The 27,922-nt window shown below is 36.3% G+C and overlaps 5 protein-coding genes across 6 annotated transcripts; 2 read left to right on the forward strand and 3 right to left on the reverse strand.

Annotated features, from left to right (window-relative positions):
• The first annotated feature begins 25 nt into the window (after positions 1-25).
• On the forward strand, positions 26-756 carry LOC130721910 (uncharacterized). Its single transcript, XM_057572498.1, has 2 exons — positions 26-295; positions 383-756. Exons 1-2 carry the CDS (start codon positions 35-37, stop codon positions 575-577), a joined length of 456 nt encoding a protein of 151 aa, XP_057428481.1. The 5' UTR covers positions 26-34; the 3' UTR covers positions 578-756.
• Positions 757-1,082: 326 nt separating this feature from the next.
• LOC130724334 (uncharacterized) lies at positions 1,083-2,122 on the reverse strand. The gene is made up of 2 exons (XM_057575538.1): positions 1,863-2,122; positions 1,083-1,781 (listed from the first exon to the last, which is right to left on the reverse strand). Exons 1-2 carry the CDS (start codon positions 2,112-2,114, stop codon positions 1,602-1,604), a joined length of 432 nt encoding a protein of 143 aa, XP_057431521.1. The 5' UTR covers positions 2,115-2,122; the 3' UTR covers positions 1,083-1,601.
• A 1,748-nt stretch (positions 2,123-3,870) lies between these two features.
• LOC130725483 (uncharacterized) lies at positions 3,871-4,588 on the reverse strand. The gene is made up of 2 exons (XM_057576707.1): positions 4,508-4,588; positions 3,871-4,425 (listed from the first exon to the last, which is right to left on the reverse strand). Exons 1-2 carry the CDS (start codon positions 4,586-4,588, stop codon positions 3,871-3,873), a joined length of 636 nt encoding a protein of 211 aa, XP_057432690.1.
• Positions 4,589-13,820: 9,232 nt separating this feature from the next.
• Positions 13,821-22,833, forward strand: LOC130724208 (cyclic nucleotide-gated ion channel 17-like). Of its 2 annotated transcripts, none has more exons than XM_057575396.1 (7): positions 13,821-14,031; positions 14,408-14,975; positions 15,741-15,953; positions 16,111-16,412; positions 18,438-18,549; positions 21,143-21,379; positions 21,828-22,833. In XM_057575396.1, exons 1-7 carry the CDS (start codon positions 14,003-14,005, stop codon positions 22,545-22,547), a joined length of 2,181 nt encoding a protein of 726 aa, XP_057431379.1. In that variant the 5' UTR covers positions 13,821-14,002; the 3' UTR covers positions 22,548-22,833. The 2 variants fall into 2 exon arrangements, with proteins under 2 accessions (XP_057431379.1, XP_057431380.1); XM_057575397.1 differs by having other exon boundaries at positions 14,423-14,975.
• Positions 22,834-23,238: 405 nt separating this feature from the next.
• Positions 23,239-26,760, reverse strand: LOC130724209 (preprotein translocase subunit SECY, chloroplastic). The gene is made up of 8 exons (XM_057575398.1): positions 26,512-26,760; positions 25,805-25,962; positions 25,333-25,718; positions 24,804-25,103; positions 24,634-24,720; positions 24,392-24,515; positions 24,012-24,175; positions 23,239-23,721 (listed from the first exon to the last, which is right to left on the reverse strand). The coding sequence occupies exons 1-8, from the start codon at positions 26,673-26,675 to the stop codon at positions 23,494-23,496; spliced, it is 1,611 nt and encodes a 536-aa protein (XP_057431381.1). The 5' UTR covers positions 26,676-26,760; the 3' UTR covers positions 23,239-23,493.
• Between the last annotated feature and the right edge of the window lie 1,162 nt (positions 26,761-27,922).

Here is a 27,922-nt window from a genome sequence, read left to right on the forward strand (position 1 = left end):
TGCCTTGTATAGGGGATTTATCAGGCATGCCGGGATGATATTCCCATACCTCCCAAATCGAGTCATCAGGCAGTTTGGCCGGATCCAGTATGTGCCAGATCCCCCACCATCGTCAGTTACGTGCCGGGAGTGTGATCGTAGATTTGCGCACTGGAATGATCACATTTGCCATCTGTCGGAAGAAGCTGCTTTCCCTTTTCAGACCACTGGCGAATACACTCCTTGGTATATCAAGGTCTCACACCCTTACATGGTCCCAGATGAGTACAAAGGCGACCGCTTCGCATTTCTAGAGGTACTGACACTTGTTTTTGCCATGTGGCTTACATTACGATTATGTGTATGCCTATGTGTATATTGACCTTATTTATTGTCATTTCAGAACCAGTTTGCGGAGCTTGCGTTGTACTCTGGCATTGCGGTTGATCCGACGACAGATGGATCGCCCCCGCCGGGTTCACCGATGTGGGATGTGGTGCACAATATGCATACCATCATCGAGGGAGCAGTGCACGGGAGGGGAAGAAAGATTAGGGGACGGGACTCGGGAGCTGGGCCTTCAAATTCTGGGCGTTAGATTTAGGGACCTTTGTACTTTTATTTTGTTGGATAATGATGTTGTTTAATGTTGTTTAATTTCGGGTCTTTTGTTATGTGTTTTGTTGGATAAAGCATCTATGTGTGTTTGTTGGATAATTTCGGATCTTCTGTTATGTTTAGTTGGATAGTGCAACTATGTGTTTGTTGGATAATTTCAGATATTTTGTTATGTGTTGTTGGATAATTTGTTTAGCATCATACATTCATGTTATCACTGGCCCAAATGTTATGGTTAGAAATATAGTGAGATACATTGGTTCTATTAATGGGGAATGGTTATATGAACCAAAATTGGGAATGGTTATATGAACCAAAAGTTTTCTGCCAAAAAATCACCTACCGCAGTTATAAGTGCGGACAGGGTGAAAATATAAACACCTCCGCAGTTATAACCACGGGAAATTGGTTCTATTAATGAGGCTTACAGTACCTCTTACAGATGCGTCATCACCTACCGCAGTTATAAGTGCGGACAGGATGAAAATAAAAACACCTCCGCAGTTATAACCACGGGAAATTGGTTCTATTAATGAGGCTTACAGTACCTCTTACAGATGCGTCATGACCTACCGCAGTTATAAGTGCGGACAGGATGAAAATAAAAACACCTCCGCAGTTATAACCACGGGAAATTGGTTCTATTAATGAGGCTTACAGTACCTCTTACAGATGCGTCATGACCTACCGCAGTTATAAGTGCGGACAGGATGAAAATAAAAACACCTCCGCAGTTATAACCACGGGAAATTGGTTCTATTAATGAGGCTTACAGTACCTCTTACAGATGCGTCATGACCTACCGCAGTTATAAGTGCGGACAGGATGAAAATTAATGACAGTTATAACAGAGGCATGCACAGACTGATTTCCTGACAGTTATAACAATCCAGAGGCATCACAAGCTTTTTAAGGAGACAGTTATAAAGTTCAAAGTAATCATCCGTTACACGCATATAAATTACAAGCAATTCGTTACAAAACAACTTAATGATCCAACATAATTAATCATCACTAAGGTCAATAATATCATCACTACATCCTCCATTTTTTTGTTTCAGATAAGCCGCGTATTCTTCAATGCGCTCTTTGTAAGGCTCTTCCCATTTTCTTGCATCCGGGTGACAGTTGTATGCCCACAAGTGAGCTGTGGTCGGCATTGGATGGCCTTCACGAAGAGTAACCTACAAGCAAAGAAGAGTATAAGCATAAAAGTATAAGGTTTTACATATACGTATTATGAAGGATAAAGGATAAGGATTTACCCCAACGAAATGATCTTTATTGACAAGCACAATCGGCATGAATTTGTGTTCTTCCACTAGGTCCGCCTTTCCCTTTAACGGATAAAAAGTGTTGCATCCGGTATTAGCAATAGTCAACACTATGAACTTATATGTTGTGGAAATAAGGTAGGCCATATTTGGTATCATCATCCACTTGTCTTCACCTACGGGCTTAGTATCCTTAACTGTTAGAGCTAAACACATTTGGTTAACCTCGCTGGCTCCAAACATGTTTATGTACATATTAGCATCCGAATCAATCTCCGTCAGAAGTTCCCTACGTATAAGTGGCCAATCGTCTTCTGCAAGACCCTTCAACGATGCAACACATCTATATCCACAGTGGCCATCTCCCTTTACATTTATAAAGTCAACAACGAATGGATGAAACTCACCAGGGATTTGTTTAAGGTAGCGCCGACGTAGGTAACTACTCACAGGCTTCTTATTCTTTGTACACACCATCCGAATCAGAGGACTTTGTACCTTAGAAGCCTTAGAAGCCGTAGAAACCTTAGAAGCCTTAGAAGCCTTCGAAGCCTTAGAAGCCTTTTGAGACCTAACCTTTGGAGAAGGTTCCTGTAATGGTGTCGTGTTGCTATCACGCCATGAGCCCGGATACTCCTTGTCAATAGTCTCCCATCTACAAGGAATGCGCTTTGTAGAGGTCTCACCACATCCCTTGGCAAACTTCTTGGGCTTGTTAGTGGATCCCATTGGCCTACCCCTTGTTTTCTTCTTTGTTGGAGCGCACATAGAAGTCGTTTCTGGATAAGTAATCATTCTAAGGCTCTCAATGATCGACATTCTAACTCCGTGAGAAGACTCCTCGAACTTGGTTCGTAATTTATCAAATTCAGACTCAAAACTCAAACCCAATGTTGGATCCATGTCACGGTCCGAAGAATCCCAAGTCAATTTCCTCCAATGTGGATGAATTGCAAGTAATGGGACAGATTCAAACTTCATGAGCTCACAAGCACATGGTAGTCCATGGGTTCTCCTAAGTACACATTCACAGTATATACCACCAACCCCAATCATGCCAATTTGAGTCTTCTCTTTAACAATAATGTGCAATGCGGCTCTAGATACAAACCCGCGCAAATGCTTATAGAACGGGTCATTCAAAGAATGCTCTGTGACAAATATGCTGAGCTGGAAGGACTCCTTTATCTTGTCATGCTGCATGATAATAAGCTTGTTCATCGCAGTCCACGCAATGACCAAGTCACCCTTACTGTCGGACAATAGTTTCTTCAGCTTTGAGTGTGCCCCCTCAACTCTGCGCATGGTATAAACATGAAATAAAAAAAACAGAAAACATTTTGCCAAACATTTTACAGTTGAAGTAAAAAAAGTGAAGGATAGCAACAAATTACCTGTTTGTTGTCGTGCACCCCATGCGCATACAAGTATCAATCTCAAACTTCACAAACTTGCTTCTCAAAGGCAACCAATTAGTCTCAATGTAAGTCCAGAGCTCACCGGTATTCGACATAGCACCCACAGCTTTATCATACTCAACCTCGTTGGCAGCATACATCAATCGATTCCATCTATCAGTAATGTCTTCACGTGTCTCAATGTCTTTCACAAGTTTCTTCATCTCGCCACTTACACTCTTAAGTACATGAAACTGACATAAAAGACAGCGAGCTGCGGGAAAAACAATTTCCAATGCTTCCATCAAAACTTGGTCTTTGTCTGTAACAAAGACCTTCGACAGATTGTCCTCATTAATGATCAAGTCTTTTAATCTATTCACAGCCCAAACAACCTCATCCTTTTGCTCATTCTGCATGTACGCAAAAGCAATTGAGTATGTCAAATTTGTCGACGTAACCCCCACCATCTCAAGTAAAGGGATCCTGTACCTATTGGTCTTGTATGTACTATCCAGAATCACAACATGAGGAAACTCATTGAATAAGTGAATGGAATCAGGGTGTGCCCAAAACAAAGATCTGACCACATCAGTACCATCCTACACCCTGGACCAATGTGCGTATTTGTGTTCTTCCAACAACTTCATCAAGTGTTGCATCTCGGTCAACGATCCCCTCTTCAACCTGTTGTATGCTTGCTTCTCATTGTAAATCTGTTTAATTCTAGTCAAGTTGGTTGGGTTGTGTTTCCTTATAGCAATCAAAATATCACTGGCCTTGACCCTTTCTTCAATCATTTCTCCCACCATCGCCTTTTCCTCTGGATTTAGACGGCCAACATATGAGTGACCCTGCAAAACCTCAGCAGTGTCATGATTATGGATCCCACTATGCACAAGCACCGTCCACATTTTATCTTTATTGCTACGCCTTGCCCTTAGCCTGAATGGACAATTACACTTCTTAGTTCCAATCCGATTTCGCTTTAACACCGATGTGGATGGTTTATATTTGCCGCCACGCTCACATCCTAGTGTCATCACGGCCCTCCTTTTGTCAGATCCATAGTCCGACTTCTGAATAATAATAACATAGCCATGCTCTTTACCTACAGCTTTGGCCCAATTAACAAGATCTTTGGAGGATTCAAAAGCCTACAACATTTAAAAACTCAATTAAGTATACATCGCATGACCTACACATAGTGCCTAACTTGTTAAATTGAACAAAACTTACTTGGCTAGTGGTGAAAGCTTTTGTAAGATCCACAGAAGGCACAATCTCCATATTGGGCCTATTTACTTCCTCAGGTATCATTATGCTGCAATCAACAAAATAAGCTCAATCAATCTAAAAAACTTTGTTCTGTCCGCACTTTAATATGCGGCAGCACATATTTGCCTTCCGCAGTTTAACTGGCGGACCTATTATTCCAACATATCACTTTCCGCACGTATGTTAACGGGAAAATCAATTTTATTTAGATAGTAGCAGTACCAGAACTTAAGACGATTGAAATGACTAAGTTTTTTTGACTTCCGCTAACAAGTTAGCGGAAGGTATAAATTTAACACGTCCGCACGTATGTTAACGGGAGCGTGTAATTTGTTTCATTCCCGCAGTTTTAAGGGCGGGACTATCCAGTTACGTCAGAAAGTCGCGAAATCGCGATGGAAGCTAAAAAAAGCTGAAAAAAAGCTCGGAAAAAGGTAAAAACTTACATGGGTAAGCTTCTATTCTTGACTTGAGATCACCCAAAAGAGCTTGGGGGTGGAGGAGTGGAGGAGTGGAGGATTAAGAGGAGAGTGAGGAGGAGGGTGAGGAGGAAGAAGGAGATGGTGTGTGGGAAGTAAAAATTAAATATTACCTTTTTATGTTTTTTTTACTAAGGGCATTGTTGAAATTTTTAAAAAAGGAGATGGCGGACTTAGCAAAACAGGGCGGCGCAAATAGTCTCTGCCTATTATGTTTTATCATTTTGCTTCTAATCCTTGATGATGAGTGACTCAGGGTGAAACGTGAACCTTTGTGTGCCTGTACCCTCGCTAGATCGGTCTTGGGCCCAAGGGAGAGTGGGCTCGTTAACCCTCCCTGTAAAAGCCCAATGAAGGCTTCGAAAGGGGGTCACATGTGTGCTTAATGGGCTTGTGAAGCATTTTAAAAAATTGTCACAAGCATTTTAATGAATGGAAAATTCATCTAGGACTAAACACCATGGCTGAAGATCAAGAGCATCTACTAGCTCAAGTTTTTGAAATACAATTTTATTTGTTTTTTTTTCCTTTTTATTGGTTACAATATTAAGTTAAGCTAAAAGAATCCTATACTTAGATTGGTGAGGACTCCACCATCGAGATCCATGTCATAAATGAAGCCATTGAGTTTAAGATATGGAATGGTGTTATTGGGGCAAGGCTTGTGACTAATGTTCTATTTAATGAGTCATGACTTCAAACATATGAGTCGGTGTAATCTTACAGATTGAAGAGTCTTGGGCTTCCGTTAGCCCTGGTAGTGACGATGTGTCGTTTGCTATTAAGGTGAGATGGAAAAATGCTAAAAGTATGGTCGCACATAGTGAGCATTCGGTCAAAGATATCACTAGGTGTTTCACACAACTTGAGTGCCAATTAAGAGTTGCCACTAGTATTAGTCAGGTACTAGGTACAATAATAGTTCATTCTAACTATGTTGAGGGTCTTGATATAAATTACTTGAAGATTCAACCCCTCAACCCAACATTGCCACTTTTATGATTTGCTTCAATTCTTAGATTTTTTTCCCCACCTGTGATGATTAGTTTATAATGATTTGCTCCGACATTTTTCAATAAAATAATAGTTTTAAATAATTAAAAAAAACAAATGAAAATACATATCTAGAGTGTTAATGGCTGAAAAACAAAACAAACAAAAAATCATTAGTAATATTAGTGTTAGAGACATGAACATATCCATTTAACCTAAAATAACACAAATACCCATAACTTCAGCTCAACTCTTATCTTATCATAAGGAACCCCATTCATAACCCCAACCCTCCAAAAACATGTCGTTGCAACCGTGTGGGCCTATGTACTACACGGACGTTGAGGTGTGCCGGTGAAAGGCCAACCACGCCGCCAAGAACCAAGAGATCGTTGATAGGAGGGATGAGCTCCGCGAACAAGTTGCGGAGGCAGCTCTCCGCGAGTTTGCATGTGACTATGTGCGGAAATGTGTACCCAACAACAGAGAAAAGAGCTTTCAAGTGTCACAAGTTCAACACAGGTAAGAATTGATTCTCCTTCAACAAAAAGTGGAACCGAGAGGAAGTTTTCAACGTCTTATTGATCCAAAACTCTTTTTTTTCTTTTCTATTTTTGGTGACTTTTGTTTGAATTCTATAGTTAATTAGCTTTAGTAAATTTTGGTTTTGATTGCTTCAAGTTTAATTTTGCTTTCTGATTTAGACTCTTTCTTGCGATTTCAAAAGTACTGTTGAGTTATTTGGGTTTTACTTTCTGATTTGACCCGCTTCGATTTATGATGAAGTACTCTTGAGTTATTTGAGTTTTGCTTTCTAATTTAGACTTTTCCTTCGATTTCTCATGAAGTACTCTTGAATTATTTTTAATTTCCCCCCCCTAAAATTTATAATTATATATTTTTCCTCTTTTCCATTTCCTATACATAGAAAATTTTAAAAAAATTAAACAAAGTCCAAAAAGAACATAGTGTGTTTAGGGAAGAAGATGATTCTCTTGTGTCTTGGAAGTCAAAGAAGCAAGGTACCGTGAGCAAATCTTCTGCAGAGGGACTTGGCAGCTGTAGCATCTGAACTTACTTGGCTTCATTATTTGCTTGCTGACTTCCAAGTGCATCCTGGTTCCACAACTGTCTATTGTGACAATTTGGTTGCTATTCACATAACTTCTAACCCACAATTCCATGAACGAACCAAACACATTGAGCTCGATTGCCATTTTGTTAGAGAAAAGGTTGAGACAGGCTTGCTACGTTTAGTTCCAGTTCACACTCAACAACAACTTGCTGATATTTTTACCAAGCCTCTCCCGCTTCCATATGTTACAGACATATTAAGCAAGATGGACATTCATAATATTTATGTTCCATCTTGAGGGAAGTAATACATGTAATTATATTAACACGTGTACAGTGACTTAAACACGTGTTAATTAGAGTTAGTTAGGATCAGTTAGGTGTTGGTTAAGTTAGTTTTAGCTTTGTTAGAATCAGTTAGAGAACTGGTTATTTTCTTTCCTCTTAGCTAATGTATATATTCAACAATTAACCAATGAAACTACTCACTGATTCATAAATCAACAATTTCACATTCAATTGCTCTGATGCCATATTGAATGTGAAATTGTTGACTTCTGAATCGGTGAGTGATTTCATTGATCAAGGAAAGAAAATAATTGATTCTCTAACTGGTTCTAACTAAACTAAAACTAACTCTAAACAACACCTAACTGATCCTAACTAACTCCAATTAACACGTGTTAATATAATTACATGTATTATAGTTATGTCGAAGGTAGGTAAATTTCGTGAAAAGACATGTCCCTCCCCCTAGTGCAGTTTGCTCCTTTGTGCGGCCTCACTGGAGTCTACTGCCTGGCATGTCTGGGCAAGGTTGTGAAGTGACTTGGCTGGTGTTGCGTTTTCCCTGGTGCTGCCAAGGATCATTTGAGGCAATTTGTAAGGGGCAGGAGTGCACATAAAACTAAGGGGCTATTCGCAATCTGGGTTGCAGTAATTTGACAACTTTGGATTGCTCGAAATTGCAAGGTTTTTAAGGAGGAGGAGTCTGATCCATGTGAGGTGTTTGAGCAGGTTCGACTAAAGGTTTGGTCATGGTTGAAGGTAAAAAATAAGGACTTTTCTCATGCAATTCCTAAGTGGTATAGTGAACCAATTTTGTGTTTTGTTGTATTGTAATTCATGCTTTATATGCATTGTAATCCTATATGCGGGTTCTAGATTTTATGCTCACAATTTCTTTATTTTGTGAGAACTTGTTTATTGGATTGCCGTATCATTGGGAGGCTGGTTTATTGTGTTGGATTGGAAGCTTCTTGCTGGTTCATTGGCTCCGCCGGTACTGCTATTGCTCCGGTTTGGTTGAGAGGGAGGCGAGCTTTTTGGTGCAGGACTTCAAGTTGTTTTTTATTCCAATTTATGTGGCAGCAAGTCTCATTGGATATACTTGAATGAGTGGTGGAGCATTAGAGCACTGAAAGTTGGCTTTGATTTCTTTGATTTGTTTCTAATTCTTTTTGGAGGCGTCTCTTTGGATTTTAGAAATTTATATTTTTTACCTTCACTGGGTTTTCTTAATGGGATTTTCTTAGTAAGGTTTTAACGATACATTTTTCTAAAGTTTTTTCCTCAAGTTCCTTGTAATTATGTCGCATTTGACTTATTTCTCATTCTATCTCTACTTGTATTGGGTTGAAGTACCTCTTATACTTCATTTCAATATATATGTCTCTTGCTTATAAAAAAAAATGAGTGTATATAATTTTGTTTGTTTTGATAGAAAACCCTTTTGGAATTTTTTTTTCTATGTATAAGAAATGGAAAAAGGGGAAAAATGTAATTATAAATGTTAAGTGGAAAGACATGCCACCACTTACCTCCTAGTTGGCATGCCATGTCAGCATGGCAACCGGTAAAGGGATGGAAACCAAACAGTTTTATAAGTTAAATGATGGAAAACAATGGAAATTTAGTTGATGGACGAATACCAATTTCTCGCTATAGTTCAGGAACCCCGAACATATTTAACTCTTAAAAATATAATTTACTTTTTCAAAGGGAGAGTCCACGAAAAAATTTAACCACTTTTCTCTACCTGATATGTCATATAATTAATTTACCTATATAAATAACAATTTTTTCTAGTTCTAAACAAGATATTTACACAACTAACAACACTGTGGCTAATTTTACGGTCTCACTTACACTGTGCTAAGCGACAGAAAACTGTTTAATAACTTCTTCTTCTTTTTTCCATTTATAAAAGTTGAGAATCAAATGTCCAACCATTTATTTAGGGGACGAAATGTTAAACCACTATTTCTATAGTTTGGTTTATATAAAAATACTAGTTAAACAATTGAAGAATATAAAAGAGCATGAATCAATTATTTAATGACTATCTATATACTTTAGAAAAGAGGAAGGTTGTGAGCCCCACCTTCATGATTTGGCACTCCAAGAATGGCTCTCACCCACCTCCCCTCTTTACTTGACAAGTGTCACCGTCTTATTATTTTGGACCAATATAGTATAAGCCCATTTTGATTTCAGTTTTTTTAGGCCCATTATTCAAAGCCATTCAAGTTTTTGAAACTGAATTTTCATTATGTTTTTAAAACGGATATTTTTTTGTATAAACCATTTATTAGGAGCAAAAAATTCCATTATAGGTTTTTAAAACATTCCTTATTTAAAATCTCCAACAATTTTGCGGTTATGGATTTTTAAAAGATATGGAGGAATTAATTCAATTAGCTCTATTTTTAACAATTTTTCAGTTTTTTTTTATTTGAAATAAATCAAGCAAAGATCAGAATTTGAAAAAAAAAATGTATTAATTCAGATTTTTTTATAAAATATAAAAACCACGAAAATTGGTGTTTAATTAAGGAGAAAAAGTCAGGCCATTCATTAAAAAGGTTTAACTCAAATTGCAAAAAAATAGTGTTAATTTTGCTTAAAAAAAGTCAAGAATTAAAATGGTGTTAATTTTGTTGAGAAAGTCACGGTTGAATTTCATTCAAGCATTAACACCATGTTAATGTTGTTTGCAAAACAAGTCAAACCTAATGAACTTAGTGTTATTTACCATCAAGGTTGCAACGACGATTTTAACATATTAATTAATTTCCTATTTAACTGTATTAAGATCATGTTAATTGTATATCCTATTTTCCTATAATAGGAAATTCTGATGAGTAATTCACGTGCAGCCTTCAAATTTGGTCCATATTAATTAATTGTTATACATAACATTGAGCTGAAATCTCACATATGCAGAATTTGATTCCAAGTTTGTGTAAAACAAAAAATCAACAATATGGGTTCCTAGGAAAAGAGACCTTTCTCTTGGTCGATTGCAATTTATTGCTCCTGGAATGGGAGAAAATTACTACATGCGGGTTTTATTAACTAGGCAAAAAGATTGTGACAGTTTTAAAAGCATAAGAACTATTAAGGGTGTTGTTTATCCCACATTCTGCGATGCATGCGAAGCGATGGGATTAATGGAGGATGACCGGGAGTATGTTGATGGAATTTCAATTGTAAGTGAACTTGGTTCCGGATCTCAGCTAAGGAAATTATTTACTAGAATGCTGATGACAAACTTGATTTCCAGGCCACAAGAAGTTTGGAGAAAGTCTTGGACTCTTTTAAGTGATGGGATTTTATATGACATAAGAAAAGCACTCAACATTCCAGGTATTTCATCAAATTAATTTTTTGGACACAATTAGTAATATTTACTTTTTTCTCCCTTATGAATTAGTATGCGTTTATTTTTTCACATGTATAATTGTCCATGGCTATTACTATTTATTTCCATATGTTAATTGAACCCAACAGTATTTACCGTATTTTAGAAAGTACGCCACAACCTAAGAGATTGGACAGCTACTATATCATAATTATATACCATATCTATTTTCTAATTTTTATAGAGATATTTTGTTCTTATACTCAAATTAACCTATAATTAGTTTTCCCAATAGAAAAAAACAAAGATTCACCTACAAATCTCACTGTTATTTGTTGCAGGTTAAAAAAAAAATTCAGAAAAAATCTATATCAGAGCTTCTATTGTCTAAATAAATGTGTCAATTTTTTTTTTAAAGTTTTATATGTGAGTATCACGTTAAAAATAATACAATTTTTTAAAAAATATTCCAAATTTGACATTATCAAAATATGGCGAGTCTTATTAGAAGGAAAAATTTAAGTTGTGTAAATGCATTTTCTTTCTCAAAATGGAAAAATTAAAACTCAATATTTCTCATTTAATTTAATTTTCTTATTTAATTTATTTTCCTTATTTCATTTAATTTCCTTCATATCTTCGTATAGAGGATGAAGAATTACAGAACTTATGTATGATTGAGATTGAAAAAATATTGCAAGGCAATGAAAGGTCACTCAAGGAATTTCCATGTTTACCATACCCTAAATTTTCAGAAATTCATAATTTTGAAGATAGATTCGTTGCAGGTGAGTTGAATTATAATATGGCTGAAATGGTAAAGATTCATGATGAATTGGTCAGTTCACTTACTTCAGAGCAAGATATTTTTTATAAGAATGTTTTGGACGATGTTTTGTCTGATAACAGTTGATTCTTTTTTCTATATGGTTTTGGAGGAACTGGAAAAACATTTGTTTGGAATATATTATATGCTGCTTTGTGTTCAAGGGGCCTTATCGTCTTAAATGTCGCATCTAGCGGATTTGCATCGCTATTGTTACCTGGAGATAGAACTGCTCATTCAAGGTTTTCTATTCCTATTTCAATAAATGAGATATCAACCTGTAATCTTCGTCAAGGTTCCCCAGAAGCTGAATTATTGAAAAAAGCAAGCCTAATTATTTGGGATGTGGCACCTATGTTAAACAAACATTGCTTTGAAGCTTTAGACAGATCTCTAAATGACATTATGAAGACTCAGTCTACCCATGGTTATGACATTCCATTCAGAGGTAAAGTTGTGGTACTGGGAGACGACTTTAGACAAATACTTCCAGTTATTTCCAAAGGAAGCCGTTCTGAAATTGTCGGTTCAGCTATCAATTCTTCATATCTGTGGAAGCATTGCAAGGTAATGAAGTTGACTGTTAATATGAGATTGCAAAATGCTACATCAACTTCTTCAGCAGCAAAAATAAAAGAGTTTGCAGATTGGTTGCTTCAAGTGGGAGATGGTACAGTTAAAACGATTGATAAGGAAGAAACACTTATTGAGATTCCTCCAGATCTTCTTATTGAACAGTGTAAGGAACCGTTGCTTGAATTAGTTAATTTTGCATATCCGAAACTTGCACATAATTTGCAAAAAAGTTCATTCTTTCAAGAAAGAGTGATCCTTGCACCAACACTTGAAAGTTTAGAGGAAATCAACAACTTTATGTTAGCAATGATTCCTGGTGATGAAACAGAATATTTGAGCTGTGATACTCCGTGCAAGTCAGACGAAGATTCAGGTGACAATGCGAAATAATTTACATCTGAATTCTTAAATGATTTCAAATGCTCTGAAATACCAAACCATGCAATTAAATTGAAAGTTGGTGTCTCTATCATGCTCATTCGAAACATAGACCAAGCTGCAGGGTTGTGTAATGGCACTCGAATGATAGTCAACGCATTGACTAAATATATAATTGTTGCTACTGTTTTAAATGGAAACAAGATGGGTGAAACAACATTTATTCCAAGGATGAGCTTAACTCCATCTAATTCTGACATTCCATTCAAATTCCAGCGCAGACAATTCTCTGTTACTTTATGTTTTGTGATGACTATAAATAAAAGTCAGGAACAATCTTTATCTCATGTTGGATTGTATTTGCCAAGGCCTGTCTTTACTCACGGGCAGCTATATGTTGCACTTTCTAGAGTTAAATCTAGAAAAATGTTGAAGATGCTCATCATTGATGACGAAGGAGTTGTATCTAACACTACACGCAACGTAGTGTATCAAGAAGTCTTCGATAATATTTGACATGTAAGTGCTGATTTATCTTACAATTAATTTGAATTTAAATTTTAGAAATAGGAAAACTGATATGGTTATTCTCTTTATTGTTGGCAGCATAAAAATATATCAAGCAACTTGAAATTATACACTGTTTATATTTGTATTGGTTACTGATTATTACACTTATAATTTTTTTTCCTTTCTAGGTTCTATAGCTCAAATATGCTTATTGACAACAAGCTCGATTATGAAGTTTATATCATTAATCATGGACTACAATTTTGAATAAGGGTTCATGTTGCTGTCATTGTTATGTTTATCTTATTTTAATTTCAATGTAATGCATTACTTAAAAAGTTGTTTTTTATTACTATTCAAGTGTTGACATAGTCAGGTATCTACAACCTCATCAAATTAATCTATTTACTGTGCTATATTCATCTACATGTTTGTAACATATGTTCGGTTCCATATCTTTTATACTTATTGAAAAGAGCCTAAACTAAATTAAAACACATTACTACTGATTTATCTTTACAATAAATTTAATCGCCGTGCAACGCACGGGTAAAGAACACTAGTAAAACATTAAAACATTAAAAATATCTTCCATTCTCACAATCACACTCACAAAAGTGATTCCATTCTTAATCTTGGTCGGGCCAAAGGTCACCCACCGAGTTGGGCCCACGAAAGGGCACACACACAGAGATTAGCAGAGCACATATATAATTGGCAACGACGCCGTTTTATCCTTAATAATCATGATTACACACTAAACTTTCCTTAATCAACGTTAAATCTCAGGTCAACACATGTTGACTTGTTTTGTCATCATGCGGTGCTGTCATTTTGAGCTCTGAACCGAGGTTACGGTTTCAACACAACAACATCCTCAGTGAAAAGATCCCCACTCTGTTGTTGTTCCTCTCTGATCCCCAGCAATCATTCACCTCTCTCCCATGTCAGGGTCTTGATCCAGCTTCATCTGCTTCATGGAGTTGAAAAAGGACAAGCTTGTCAGGTATGTTCTGTACCCCTTTGTTTTCCAGTGGTCATTTCTTTCATTGCTTCATTTTCATTGCAAAAAAATTGAATTTTGATTCATGGGCACCTGAGAATCTATGCATATCAAGTTATTGGAATTTTGGGTTCAAGTAGCTTGTATATTAGGTCTAATTTGGTTGTAGTGAAACCTGAAAGCTTGAAGCTTCCTCTGTGGATTATAGTGCATACATTTCATTTATTGAATAATTTGGTTGTTGCCAAGTTGTTTCAATAAGTCACACTCTTTGGGTCTGAGACTACTAGTCAAGCTTATTCATTTGTTGTATGTGAATTTTGCTTCTTAAACAACTGTTATCTTTTCATTTTGAAATCATGGTGATGTATATTCTCAGAATTTATGATTTTAGATTCTACTCGGATGGCAAGAAGCATAAAGAGCCACTATGGAGAGCAGCTGAACCGCCGGGGCTTGAAAGGTCATCGTCCAGATACAAGGTTCCGTCGTCTTCTTTGCTTAAAACGAGCAATGCTGTTCCATTAGGGAAAACTAGAATTGGAGGACCTAAGGTATTCCCGGAGGATCATGAGCCGTGGCGAAAAAGAATACTTGACCCGGGTAGCGAGATTGTGTTAAAATGGAACCGGGTCTTCATTGTTTCATGCTTGGTGGCTCTTTTTGTTGATCCGTTGTACTTTTATTTGCCCAGTGTAACAGACAGCTCAAGGTCTTCATGTATGAGGACGGACCTAACATTACGGATTATTGTGACCTTTCTTCGCACTATAGCAGATATTTTTTATCTGTTACACATGATAATTAAGTTCAGGACAGCTTATGTGGCCCCAAGCTCACGGGTATTTGGCAGGGGTGAACTTGTCATGGACCCAAAGAAAATCGCAAGGAAATATATCAGATCTGATTTCTTCATTGATTTAATTGCCACACTACCTCTACCACAGGTGTGTTGTTCTATTATGGCATCACTTAATCTTATGTGTAATATGAGTTTGATTTTAATTCCTGCAATAAAAATGGAGATAAATTAAATTGAGAAAAATAATTAGCAGGAAAGTTATCTTAGGGAAAAATGGATGGAATTTTACTTCTCTGGAATTTTGTGCATGATCTGATAATCCACCATACATGCAGTGATGTAATAGACAAAGCTAGCTTTATTGGTTTTAGCTCTTTATCCATCCAGGACTAACATCCAAAACTAAGGACGTAATGAAATGAGCATGTTTAGACCTTTCAAGTAACTCAGTCAAGCTTAGGATTTGCTTGAGCTGTAACAAGACGAGCTCAGGCTTCTGTTTGATACTCATAGACCATAGTTACAGCCTTCTCATTTATCTTCTGTGTGTTGACCTCCTTTTCATGGCCCTGAAAATGTAAGTGTGATACTTCTATTGGTGGCTCTGGCTTTCCGATACTTAAAGCTCGAGCCAATCTCCCGAGTCTAAGAAATCTCAATCTGATTTGGCATCATTATACAGTAATGCATACGATACACACCTTCATAGGTTGGTATATGAGTCTGAAATATGATTACTTAGATGATATGTCAATGTGAGGCCAGTATAATATGTAGAACTTTTCTGTTTCTAATTTCTGTACTGTACATAAGTTGTATAAACATCATTGTTTTGTTAGTTTAAATTTTAAGAAGTCTTTTTTGAAGGTGTAACATATAGATCATAGCTGATTGAACTTTTTTTTTTCAGATGGTCATATGGTTTATTATACCGGCAACAAGAAGCCCTCAGAGATATCACAATAATAATGCTCTTGCATTGATTGTTTTGCTCCAATATGTTCCAAGGTTATATTTGATGTTTCCACTAAGTTCTCAAATAATCAAAGCAACCGGAGTGGTTACAAAGACTGCCTGGGCAGGAGCTGCGTATAATCTGCTATTGTACATGTTGGCTAGTCATGTATGTTGTTTTAATTGGTTTTATGCTACCATTTATAACTTTATCTCTCTCACACACGCACAAGCATAGGCTCATTGTTAGGTGAACTCTTTTAAACTTATTGGTTCAAGTCTAATTTTCTGCTATAAAATTATACGGGTCTATTTGGTTGTTGCAGGTTTTAGGGGCAGCTTGGTATCTTCTTTCTGTGGACCGATATACTCATTGTTGGAAATCCTTTTGCAAAAAGGAAACCAGCCCTGAGAATTGCTTTCGTTACCTGGACTGCAATTATGTTAATCTTCTGCAGCGCGAGATATGGGCAAACAGTACAAATGTATTTAACAGCTGTGATCCCAGTAGTAAAGATAATGACTTTAAGTTTGGGATATTTGAAAATGCAGTAAAGAAGCACGTTGTGTCTACAGACTTTATCCCGAAATACTTGTATTGTTTATGGTGGGGATTGCAGCAATTAAGGTATGACTCGGGACTTCCATTCTGTAGGTACTAAAGTTTGATTTTATAAATGGTGCATTTGATTAATTCAATTCAAGGTTCACGTTTTGACTTGCTTCACTTTGAGAAGATGATGCTTGCTGCAATATTACTGATGAAATTATAGGTTTAAGGTGGAAAAGGAGAGAAAGAGAATATAGATACTCTGAATAATATGAGATTATATTGATATGAGATGTGTGTTATAATACAGAACCCTAAATTCCTGACCCACATATATTACTAATAAGCTAGATCAAGTACTACTGCAGTACTGCTATATTAGCCAAGCCTTATGGCACTTACTAATTTACTAAGATTCTAACATAATAAAAAATCAATATATTTCATACTCAACTTAAAGCCTGCTAAGCTTTATGCTTGGTACAAATAAATAAACTCTCAAGAAAATAAACAAAATACAGTGTAGCCTTCAAGAATCATAGCTGGAAAGAAAGTTAAGGCTGTTAGGCAATGTGCACGATGAGCAATGCCGTGAAGATAACCCAACAAGATGGCTGGAATGAGCTGGTTGGAATGTTGCCTTGACGCAAAGGAAGAGGCACTGCTACAAATATTTGCAGCGTAAACTTTTGATCAAGCAATCATATGCCGCACGACCCAAACTTAATCCAAACAGCATTTGGAATCCTCAAATAAAAATGGTCTCAAATTTGAATTTGGGAATTATGAGAGACTTGATACGTAGGTTTGCATTTTTTTTGCATGATAGGGGCACCTCAATGGTTAGTTGAATGGCCTATGATATGTATTTTATGTGTTATGTGATCCAATTTTCTACATTAGATCAATGCTGGACTATCATACTAAACCATCAATATGGCACTGGAAACAAAGATAAGAGCTACTCCAACCTTGGCTTCACTTTCATTATTATCTAGTTCACAAGAAAGAATTATTTCAGGAGGTGCTTGGTTATGGGTTGGCTCTGTCAGTTTAGTAATAGTGTCAACTTGCTGATGACATGATAATTTTAGGAATCCGTGATGGAAATAGAGAAAGAAAAATAGTGATTTTATTGCTTGATGAAAAATTAACAAAACAAGGAGAAAGATCTCTTGTCCAAAGGTCTCCCCTTACAAAACCATCAATATGGAGAAACAGAGATAAGAGGTCCTCCCACATTGGCTTGACCTTCATATTTTAGCTAGTCTACGACAAAGAATGATTTCAAGTGGTTCTTGGTTATGGGTGGTATTAGTTTTGGTGTCATCTTACTGATGAAATGATAATGTTAGGAAACCATGATGGAAATAGATAAAGAAAATAGTGATTTTATTGCTTGACTGAAAATTAACAGAACAAGGAGAAGGGTCTCTCTTCCAAGGTTTCCCGCTTCTTTTTTGTCTCTCTGTCTTGTGATTCTGCATCTAGTCCAGCAACAGCAGTATCTGGCCCACCATCAAAGGGAGTTGTTGATTAGTCCAAAAAACCATCAAAAAGCCAGTCCTTGAAGTGGTTTCATCAGTAAACTTGTGTTCACGAGCCGCCTTTTTTGTAGCTGTTCGTCACAAAAACAGTGCTATTCTACTTGTTGCTGGTGTGTTCCTGCTTCCATTTCAGTGTGCAGTTGTTTCTCTCTCCCTCTCCTTATAAAGTCGTTCCTACAGTAACTCCCCCTATTTTTCGAAGAAGATGGCGTCTGAAGCTACCTCTCAAAATTTTCAATCAAGTTAGGAAACTAAACTGAATGAATTATTCAGATTAGTCTGCATCCATATAACTCTGGTTTCCTGGCCTAGGTTTCTATAAGCATATGGAAAAACTTTTGATAAGGTTTCAAAAGAGAGTCGCAATTAATGGAAAAAAACTTGAACCAAGCATTTAGCAAATTTCAGAACTTTAAAACCTGTCAAAAGAAGGCTGAAATTGTGTAAAACCTTGTTTGTGGCAGGGAATGGGTAGTTATCTCTTAAATTTAATGTTTGTTAGTCATAGGTGTTATTGTTTGTTGTTCCTCATTCTTTTTAATTTTGTTTGTTTCAGTTCTTATGGACAGAACTTAGACACAAGCACTTTTATTGGAGAAACATCATTTGCCATTGTCATTGCCATCCTTGGTCTTGTACTATTTTCTCATTTGATTGGGAACATGCAGGTATTTTGCAGATAATTTGCTTTCTGTCTATTTTTATTTATAATTGGCTTAAAAGCACATTTGGTCCCCCACGATTGAGCTTCGTGCAAAATGAGTCCCTAAACTATTTTTTTAGCATTATTAGTCCCTCACGTTATCTCCTGTTACTACACTTAGTCCTTCTGTTAGATTTTAAACGGTTTTTGCTTTGGTGGAGTTTTTTTAATGACTTGGAGGAGAGAGAAGAAAGTTAACAGGAGAGAGAAGTAGGACATTAGGAGAGAGAGTTGCACATGTTGAGTGCTGACTCTTCAATTTTTTTAAAAATCTCAATTAATATTTTTTTCAATTAGTAAAAATCTCCCAATTAAAATTCTCAAATCACGTTCAATTTTTTTTCTTTCTCAAATCCTCATCTGGCTTCTTCATCTTCATAGGTTAAATGTTCTTCATCTTCACCATCCTCAAATCACCTTAGCCGAACCAGCAGACAAACCCCACCAACCCACTGCTCTCGAGCTTCACGGCAAGAAATTCTGCAGCCATCGCGCGTTCTACCTCGGCCAGCCATCGGGTTCTCCTTCTTTCTCATTAATGGTGTTTATTTTCGAGTTTTCTTTCCAGATCTGGGTTCTCCAGATCTAGTGATGGTGGGTTTGGTGTGGAGGGTTTGATCTGGGTTCTCAATTTTAGTACTCCTGTTTCTGCTGATTTGTTTTCTGATTGGGTTTGGATGCTTGCTGTCTTGTTTTGAGCTCCATGACGATGAATTGCTGTTATGGCTTTTGGTGACAAACTCACTTGGCATCATCTCTCTTGTTAGAGGGAGAGTTTGGGAGTTTGTGTTGCCCTTCATCTGGTTTATTGCCAGTTTTTTTTCCTTTCTTTTTTGCTGTTTTGTTTCCTTGTCTTTCTTGCGTCTTCTGTCTCATTGTTCTGAGCATGAGTTTCACAAATTGGGGGTTGTGATTTGGGATGAGGAAACCCTAGATTTGGTTCTCAGCATGAGTTTCTGAGCATTGATTTTAAGGTTTTTGGTAAATTAAATAGAAGAAGGGGTTGTGTTGATGAATTCTTTTTTCTGGATTTTATGTTTTCAATGATGGAGAAGATGATGAAAATGAAGGAGGAAGGAGATGAAGATTCAAATTTTTTTTATTTTAATTAATTTTGTCAGTTTAAATATTAATAAAAAATTCCATGTAGGCACAAACCGTTAATTTTCTAACGGAAAAGGGGTAAGGGACCAATACTATTAACAGAGTATAACGTTGGGGATCAAGAATGCTATTTTTAAAGTTTAGGGACTCATTTTGCACGAAGCTCAATCGTGAGGGACCAAATGTGCTTTTAAGCCTTTATAATTTGTATCCAAATTATTTGAAACTTTTCCACACACACACACACACGCATATAGGATTAGTTTGCACAGGTTCAATACTTTCCAAACTCTTATTACATTCATAATTTTTGATAGAATGTGATTTTTGCAATGTTTTTAAAACCAGATTGGTCATAGAACAGATGAATGCATTGGGCGAACCGATGACAATTAAACATATATTTTAATATCATAATAATATATCAATTAATAGATTAAAATAAGTGTTAAGAAATTAAGTTAAATTAATTTTGAAATTAATATAAAATGATTATTTATGTCTTATAAGAGGACAAAATTATAAGAAAAAAATAAAAAAATAATGATAGAAATAAAAATTACTAAAAGTGAGAAAATTGAATTTCGTTGGTTTAAACCGGTTCAATATTGAATTTCGTTGAGTTTCGACCAATTCTCACCGGTTTTGAGATCAACCTAGCCACTTGACCGGTTGCCAGCTCAACCAATTGAATCGACTGATCTGGTCAGGTATTTACGACTACAGATTTTTGTTAATCTAACTGTTTAATTATAACCATCCATGATATGTCATGTGTCAACTCTTGTTAAATATAATAACAATTAGAATATAATCAAATAGTTCTTATTTTCATATATTTTAAAAATATATAACATTAGTCTTGATGTATTCAATAATTTTGGATTAATCTAAATTTTTATAGATATAATCAATATGATATATCCAACTATAGATTGGGATGAAGCTACCCAATATAAAATTATTGAATGGTGTAAGGATTTTAAAGTCTTACACTAGTGTAAACTAATTCCTCCTCTCTCTCTTTAGACTTTTATTCCTATTGAATACATCTTTGCTTATATGATTATACCCCTTTTCTTTCTTGTTTCATTTGTTTGCTTCTTGTTAGGATGATATTTATTTTGTAACATTCCTTGTTAGTAGTGTTCAGTCTTTTCTCAATCCAATTGGTTTTTTTTTTCATGTCTTTCATTGAGAGATATTTCATTCAGAAGAAAACAGCTTCTACCAACTTAAGATATAGAGAATACAAAATGAAAAATTTCTTGTTTTCTAGGGATTTTTTCCATCTTGGTATTTGAATAATGGTAATATAAGCTATGTATTCTGTTGATACACAAGGCCAAATATGCAGTTAGCTGACTATCTTGTCCAGAATAATTAGCACTAAAGTTGTATGAGAAGCTTTGTTTACATTTTGATTCTGCTTTGGGATTGCTTCTTTGGTGTAGACATATTTGCAATCAATTACTATAAGGCTTGAAGAGTGGAGGCTTAAGCGAAGAGACACAGAGGAGTGGATGAGGCATCGCCAACTCCCTGAAGATTTGAGATTCCGTGTTAGACGATTCGTTCAATATAAATGGCTTGCAACTCGTGGTGTTGATGAAGAAACCATTCTACGTGCATTGCCTGCTGATCTTCGCCGCGATATTCAACGCCACCTGTGCTTAGACCTTGTTAGACGAGTATGATTTCTGCTGTCTGTTTTAGGTTTACAAGATTCTTCTTTTTTCATAGCAATTGTGACAGTTCACTTAAATTTGTGCTGTCTATATTAATCCTCCTCTGCTCTACCATAATTTGGAGTATAGTTGACACTTGCATTTCTATCAATGGATGGTATTTAGTGATGACTGGTAATATGAGCTCTGCAATTAATTAGTTCTCAAAATGATTCATTGTGGCTCCTGAAGATTTACATCTTTAGTACCATCTGCATTTCAAATTATTATCATGCATCTTAGATGGCTTTAGCACCTGTAGGCTTCTCTTAACTTAGGGAAAGTTCAATGAACAGAAGTTGGATTTGAAGATTGACTCTCCATTAATGCCAGTAAATGTTGTACTGATAATGGGTATAGTATGTACTGTTATAATAAGCATTTAACAAATTTCCCTTTCTATGTTTTCTAGGTTCCCTTCTTCTCACAAATGGATGATCAGCTTCTTGATGCAATTTGTGAGCGGCTGATATCTTCTCTAAGCACTCAAGGCACCTACATTGTTCGCGAAGGAGACCCTGTAACTGAAATGCTCTTCATTATTAGAGGTAGACTTGATAGTTCCACAACAAATGGTGGTCGGAGTGGTTTCTTCAACTCTATCATATTGAGACCGGGAGATTTTTGTGGTGAGGAACTACTTTCTTGGGCTTTACTCCCAAAATCAACAGTAAATTTGCCTTCTTCAACCAGGACAGTTAAAGCCCTGAGTGAGGTTGAAGCTTTTGCTCTTCGGGCTGAAGACCTCAAGTTTGTCGCCAACCAATTTAGGCGCCTCCACAGCAAGAAGCTGCAGCACACATTTAGATTTTACTCCCACCATTGGAGGACTTGGGCAGCCTGTTTTATTCAGGCCGCTTGGCGTCGATACAAGAAAAGGATATCTGTCAAAGACCTCAGTTTGAGGGAACCCCTTCCCTTGGATGAGACCGTGGCCAGTGAGAGAGAACATGAAGAGGAAAGGCCTGCTGGTTCAAACACATCTCAGACTAAGTTGAACCTTGGGGTCACAATTCTTGCTTCAAGGTTTGCCGCTAACACACGAAGAGGAGCTCTGAAGATTAAAGATGACCTGCCTAAGTTACGGAAGCCTGAAGAACCTGACTTCTCCACTGAAGCTGATGATGACTAGTGCACTTATTCAGAGGCATTTGGTATGTTCAGCTGCAACCTACATTCCATTCAGTGTGGATGATGATTCTATAGGTCACTCAAATCCTGCAAATGATCTCTTCCATGACTCTTATTGCTGGTGGTAGTTAAATGTTAATGTATATTTTACTGAGGAAAGGTGAGGGGGGGAAAAAGCTGGGCCAAAAGAAGGGTGGTGGTGGTGGGTTTTCTAATGCTCACTTGCATGTACCCTAACATATATTTGTATGCAATCTTCATCTAAGTAGGTTGATAAGTTGATTTAATCCTTTTTGTGTAAAGTATTCCTCAATCCTGTTTGATATCCCTAATACCCAGGTTAGGCTCCCTGAAGATTCCAAAATGGTGAAGGTTCAAGAGACTTTAGCTGAAAATTGTATTTAGAAATAACCTTGTGACCTAGTATGCGATTAGTTAGTTTACTTGTTGGGTCCAGCTGTGACCAACCACAAGTGTTTTGACCAAGCACAAGTTAGCATGGAGCAGAGTTACCATGTTGTTGTGAAGGGCTTTCCAGAACTGAACAACGTTAATTGATTGCTACAACCTACATATGAGGTTTGATTATAATATTTAATAAGGAAAATAGGTAAAACCATCATTGGTTGATAAAACTGTAACTATGCAAGCATCTGGATGGATTTCCCAGTTAATAATTTCAACTACAACAATAACAACAAAAAACCTTTTTCCATTAAGTGTGGTATGTTATATGGATCATTCGACGACATCATTACACTGGAATATTAGCGACCATGACAGATAAAACAAATCACTGCTCTACAGCATTATATACAGGCCGATATTAAAACGGATCAGTACTGTATTACAGAAAAAAGGAAACTTCGGGTTCACATTCGAGCCTCCCTCGTAGAAGAATCACCCAGCTGCATCTCCTATATTGCAAACCACCAATCTTTTCAAAATCAATACTTTTTATCAAAGTCATAGAACTCAATGTTCTTGTACTTTTGGGATATAATCTCAGCCTGAACTTTCCTTGCTGTGTCTGTTGCACAACCAACAAGAATAAGAATAGATGTTCCAGCAAACCCCCGGAATGCAGTCAAGTGTGTGGTTTGCTCAACTACTGCTGGACCAGCAGCCAAGATCGCCAAAAATGTTGAACCCAGAACTGATATTCGACTAAGAACCTGTACCATAAAATATGCTGGTGTAAGAGAATTCAACAATGGTACTAACATAAGCAATTTCAAGTAGAAAGATATCATAAGCAGGTCAACCACTCCTCACAACGAAAGTGAAGAAGCATGACTTTAATAAATTATATTAGTTTATGGTTATGTTTGAAAGAGTAATCAGCATAAACTTGCAAGTTGATGGCATACTGAAGTAGAATTCTAAAATATATTCAGGAGTGAAAAGACAGGGTACCAACAATAAGAAAATCATGGAATAGAAAACTAGAGAAGGAAAAAATTACTGTTTTGATAAATGTAGCTGTACTTCTGCCTGGTCTGACAAGTGGAATTGAAGCACCTTGACGTTTCAATTGCTCACTCACATCATCAGGGTCCAGTTGTAGGAAAGTGTAATAGTAGTTGAAGAAGGCTATCAAAAATATGTTAAATGGAAGATAGAAGGAACCTACAACAAAAATCCAGTTAAGTAAACATAATCAATTTATGAAGAAACAAAACTATAAGGGTAATCAAGCATGATAGGATTTCATATCAGCAATAGCAATGCCTTGATTTCTTCACACATCATTTTTAGCAAAACTTCTTAAATTTGAGTTTCATAGCATACCAAATGCACGTGTTCTATATTTATATTTATCAAATACAAAAGATCAATATATACCTCCAGGATTCAAAGCCATTGCCGCACTCTTTAGTGGACTTAAACCAGTGAAGCGTGCTAAAGTACCAGGAAGAGCTAACGATGAAGTAGAAAATATGATGGGCATCACTCCTGAACTATTTACCTGCCAAAGTAGAAGATCAACATTCTCAAACTTTGAGGAATGATGTGCTGAATTTCACAAAGAATCAGATAACTCGAAGGATACAGTGACATAAAAAAGCTGGCAAAAGAGAGAGAACCTTAAAGGGTAGGTAAGCAGATTTTTCAAGTCCACTGCTTCTGGTGAGTCTAGAAGCATAATTAAGAGGTATTTTTCTCTCCGCTTCCTGAAAATCATTGTTGAGACTTGAGACCAACTTCTCTCTGCTTGGTCAAACACATATATATTAACAATTAAAACGAGATTTACCTGAACATAGACAATACCAACTACCAACAAAAAGAAGGACACAATGATGGTAGCAAGTCCAACATAGTTAGCATCATTAAATGCTTCTGAGAATGTTCGACCAAAGGAAGCTGGCAAGTAGGAGATAATGTTTGTGAAAATCAAAAGAGATGTGCCATTCCCAAGTTTTAGGTCAGTAATTCGTTCGCCGATGTACGTTGTAAACGCAGAACCAAGTGTCAATAAGATAACAGAGGAAATAACCCACTCTGTTGAGAAGTCATTGACATAGGGGCGTAGGAAAAGAACTTGGCCAATCGCCTGAAATGAAAAATGAGGAACAATAAGGAAACTATGAAAGCAAAGCTCAATTAGTATAGGCATAGTGTAGCATATTCATAAGGGTATAGTTACTAGAGTGGATCTGGAAGGATAAATCTCCATGATATGTCTTCCAAGACACAAAAGTGCGTCCCGAGCCTTTTCTATTTTGAAAAAAAAAAATCCCAAACAAAAGTGTACCACAAATTTTGCAGTATGAATTCCTGACCTGTACAATGGCAAATCCAACTGAAGCATATCGAGTGTACTGAAGAATTTTCTTTCTTCCAGCCTCACCCTCTCGTTTCTGAAGATCTTGCAACTTGGGGTATACTTGTGCAAGAAGCTGGAAAACAATTTGCGCATTGATGAAGGGAACAATACCGAGGGAACACAGCCCAAGTCTACCAATACCTCCACCAGAAAATGAGTCCAGAGTGCTTAACAAACTGTTCTGATCCAAATTCCCAATAAAAGCCTCCCTATTAACCCCACCTAGAGGTATGTACACACCAAGCCGTGACAAGACAAGAAACCCCAAAAGCTTCAGAAACTTCCCTGGCAGTGGACCTTTGAAGAAGTCGCCAAAATCAATTGAACTGTCCTCAATTGCAGCTGCAAGTGGCAAAACACAACAATCACTTGCTAGGACACACAAAAACAACATCCCAAGTTCATTAAGATAAAGTGAAGTGTAAAACCTGCTACTCCTCGCGACGAGTTAGGTTTCCCCTTTTCTGTACTTGAAGTGCTCTCAAATGGTTGCGAAAACAAGCACACAAGATCTTTCCATGTAGAACTCAGTCCAGAAGATAAATCTGGGTTGATACCCAAGGGATCAAAATTTGCAGCCTCATAGCTGCATACAATTTTGAAACAGAAACTATGAGACAAATAATAAAAAGGAGCGGCAAGGATCGAACTCTAAACCACTTGGTCATAGAGACTCTGATACTATGTACAACACCAATTATCCCAAAATCTTAAACTGTTGGGTAAATGAATGGTCATGTTTCTAACATGCAATTTGTGTATGCATTTCTGTGGATTGGAGGAAAATTAACATTTGCTCGCGTTAGAACATGTTTTGTACATTGCTCTTGTGTTTTGAGCTGTTGACTCTATTTTTAGGTTCTGTTAGTTAAGTGTTGGTAGTGTTAGTTGGTTCTGTTGAGTTAGTTATATCTGTAACTAACTTCTGTTATACTTTCAGTTGTGATAACTGTCACACTTTGACAGCTTGTATATAAACAAGATACATGCACATTGATTCAGTAATGAAATCATTCAATAGATTACAAATTCAGAATCTTCCTCTCTAGCTAAACTCTCTCCTAACTTGTAACAGCAAGAAATAACAATAGCCAAGAAATACAAATCATGTGAAAGCAATGGTTGACTGATTTACCTGGTAGAGAGATTCCCAGAACTCCATGAATGGGAGGGTGAGGGTGTTCTGTGAGCTTGGCAAATGGAAGTTTTGAATGATTTAGAGGAGGGTTTTGAGACGGTGAGGCGATCAAGGAAGAGACAGAGGGGAGAAGATGAAGCTTGTCTGACCGTTATCAACATTATTATCCACAAACTCACTTCTCTTCGACAGCACCAGTATCTGAGTACCCCGCACCAAAAAAGAAATTGACTGTTGGAGATTGGGCTTGACCCAACTTGCACAACTTAAGCTCCATTCATAAACTACCCCAACACTTACTTATTTTTTATGAATAAAAGTTCGGGTAGATTCAGCTCCGATCACTACTATGAGTCAGGACATGCCTCAAGAACCCTTTAGTCACTGACAAAAACATTTACATATCGCCTACCAATACAGTCTTCAATTGAAATTGAGCACAAAATATTTTGAAGATAAACTGTTCGTTCTTACCAACTAAGTCAATATGTGTTGGTATTGATTAACACTTTTTATTGGAAAAAAAAACTTGGTCTTTTCATTTTTTTTATCATTCTATCATAATTATTTAGGCCTCTCACTTTCATGTATTCTCTAAGATTTTCATCACTCAACAAAGCTATCTCAGTAGCTTAAAGCTTTAAGCTATAAGCTATCTCAGGTAGCTTAAAGCTTAAAGCTTATAGCTTATTAAATATATTCTCATTTTTATCCTTATTATTTTATCAAAATTTCACCTTTAGCCTTATATTTTTTTTACTAAACCTATTTACCTACTCATTTTCCGATGTACCAAGAAAAAAACTTATTTATTTATCAGTTATCACACTTGTCTCAAAATACATCGTTCCCGCACAGAAATAATTACTACTTTAGAATAAAATAAATAATTTTATATTACAAATTATTTATTTTATTCTATTTAATTTAATAAAAATATAGAAAATTAAATATGTAAAAATTAATATTATATTTTTAAGATGATAAATAATTTGAGTGAAATTAAAATATTTATAATGATTTTAATATTAATATCATATAGGTATTAATGTGAAAATAAAGTAATGTTAAATATAAAAAATTATACAAATATGTCTTTTTATGTTATTTTACAATTTCAGCTTGTTCAACGACTAGTTTTACCAAACAATTTTGTTCAAATTACGTAGTTTTTCAGCTATCAGCTAGCTTATCAGCTTTCAGCTTTCAGCTTTCAGCTTTCAGCTAGCTTATCAGCTAAACGTACCAAACATAGCCTATGAAAGATAAAGAACAAAATAAATATGATAGATTTTTTTAAAAAAGAGTCCTAATCATGTGATCATAATTAATTGATAGGGATGGTTAATGAGGATTAACCTTATCAAACAAACATACGATAGATAATCCGTGTCAAAGGGATCCAATA

The sequence above is a fragment of the Lotus japonicus genome, chromosome 6 (genome assembly GCF_012489685.1).
Source record: "Lotus japonicus ecotype B-129 chromosome 6, LjGifu_v1.2".
NCBI classification, from domain to species: Eukaryota; Viridiplantae; Streptophyta; class Magnoliopsida; order Fabales; family Fabaceae; genus Lotus; species Lotus japonicus.

Excerpts from the sequence above, each read along its gene's own strand:
- LOC130724208 (XM_057575396.1), top strand. The coding sequence starts at position 14,003 with ATGGAGTTGAAAAAGGACAAGCTTGTCAG. Across the intron at positions 15,954-16,110 it reads TGTACATGTTGGCTAGTCAT|GTTTTAGGGGCAGCTTGGTA; the intron begins GTATGTTGTTTT and ends TGGTTGTTGCAG. Across the intron at positions 18,550-21,142 it reads ATTTGATTGGGAACATGCAG|ACATATTTGCAATCAATTAC; the intron begins GTATTTTGCAGA and ends TCTTTGGTGTAG.
- LOC130725483 (XM_057576707.1), bottom strand. The coding sequence starts at position 4,588 with ATGATACCTGAGGAAGTAAATAGGCCCAATATGGAGATTGTGCCTTCT. Across the intron at positions 4,426-4,507 it reads AAGCTTTCACCACTAGCCAA|GCTTTTGAATCCTCCAAAGA; the intron begins GTAAGTTTTGTT and ends TAAATGTTGTAG.
- LOC130724334 (XM_057575538.1), bottom strand. The coding sequence starts at position 2,114 with ATGTTTGGAGCCAGCGAGGTTAACCAAATGTGTTTAGCTCTAACAGTT. Across the intron at positions 1,782-1,862 it reads ATAAAGATCATTTCGTTGGG|GTTACTCTTCGTGAAGGCCA; the intron begins GTAAATCCTTAT and ends CTTTGCTTGTAG.
- LOC130721910 (XM_057572498.1), top strand. The coding sequence starts at position 35 with ATGATATTCCCATACCTCCCAAATCGAGTCATCAGGCAGTTTGGCCGG. Across the intron at positions 296-382 it reads ACCGCTTCGCATTTCTAGAG|AACCAGTTTGCGGAGCTTGC; the intron begins GTACTGACACTT and ends TTGTCATTTCAG.
- LOC130724209 (XM_057575398.1), bottom strand. The coding sequence starts at position 26,675 with ATGTTGATAACGGTCAGACAAGCTTCATCTTCTCCCCTCTGTCTCTTC. Across the intron at positions 25,104-25,332 it reads TTGGATTTGCCATTGTACAG|GCGATTGGCCAAGTTCTTTT; the intron begins GTCAGGAATTCA and ends TTTTCATTTCAG. Across the intron at positions 24,516-24,633 it reads CTGCTTACCTACCCTTTAAG|GTAAATAGTTCAGGAGTGAT; the intron begins GTTCTCTCTCTT and ends CTACTTTGGCAG.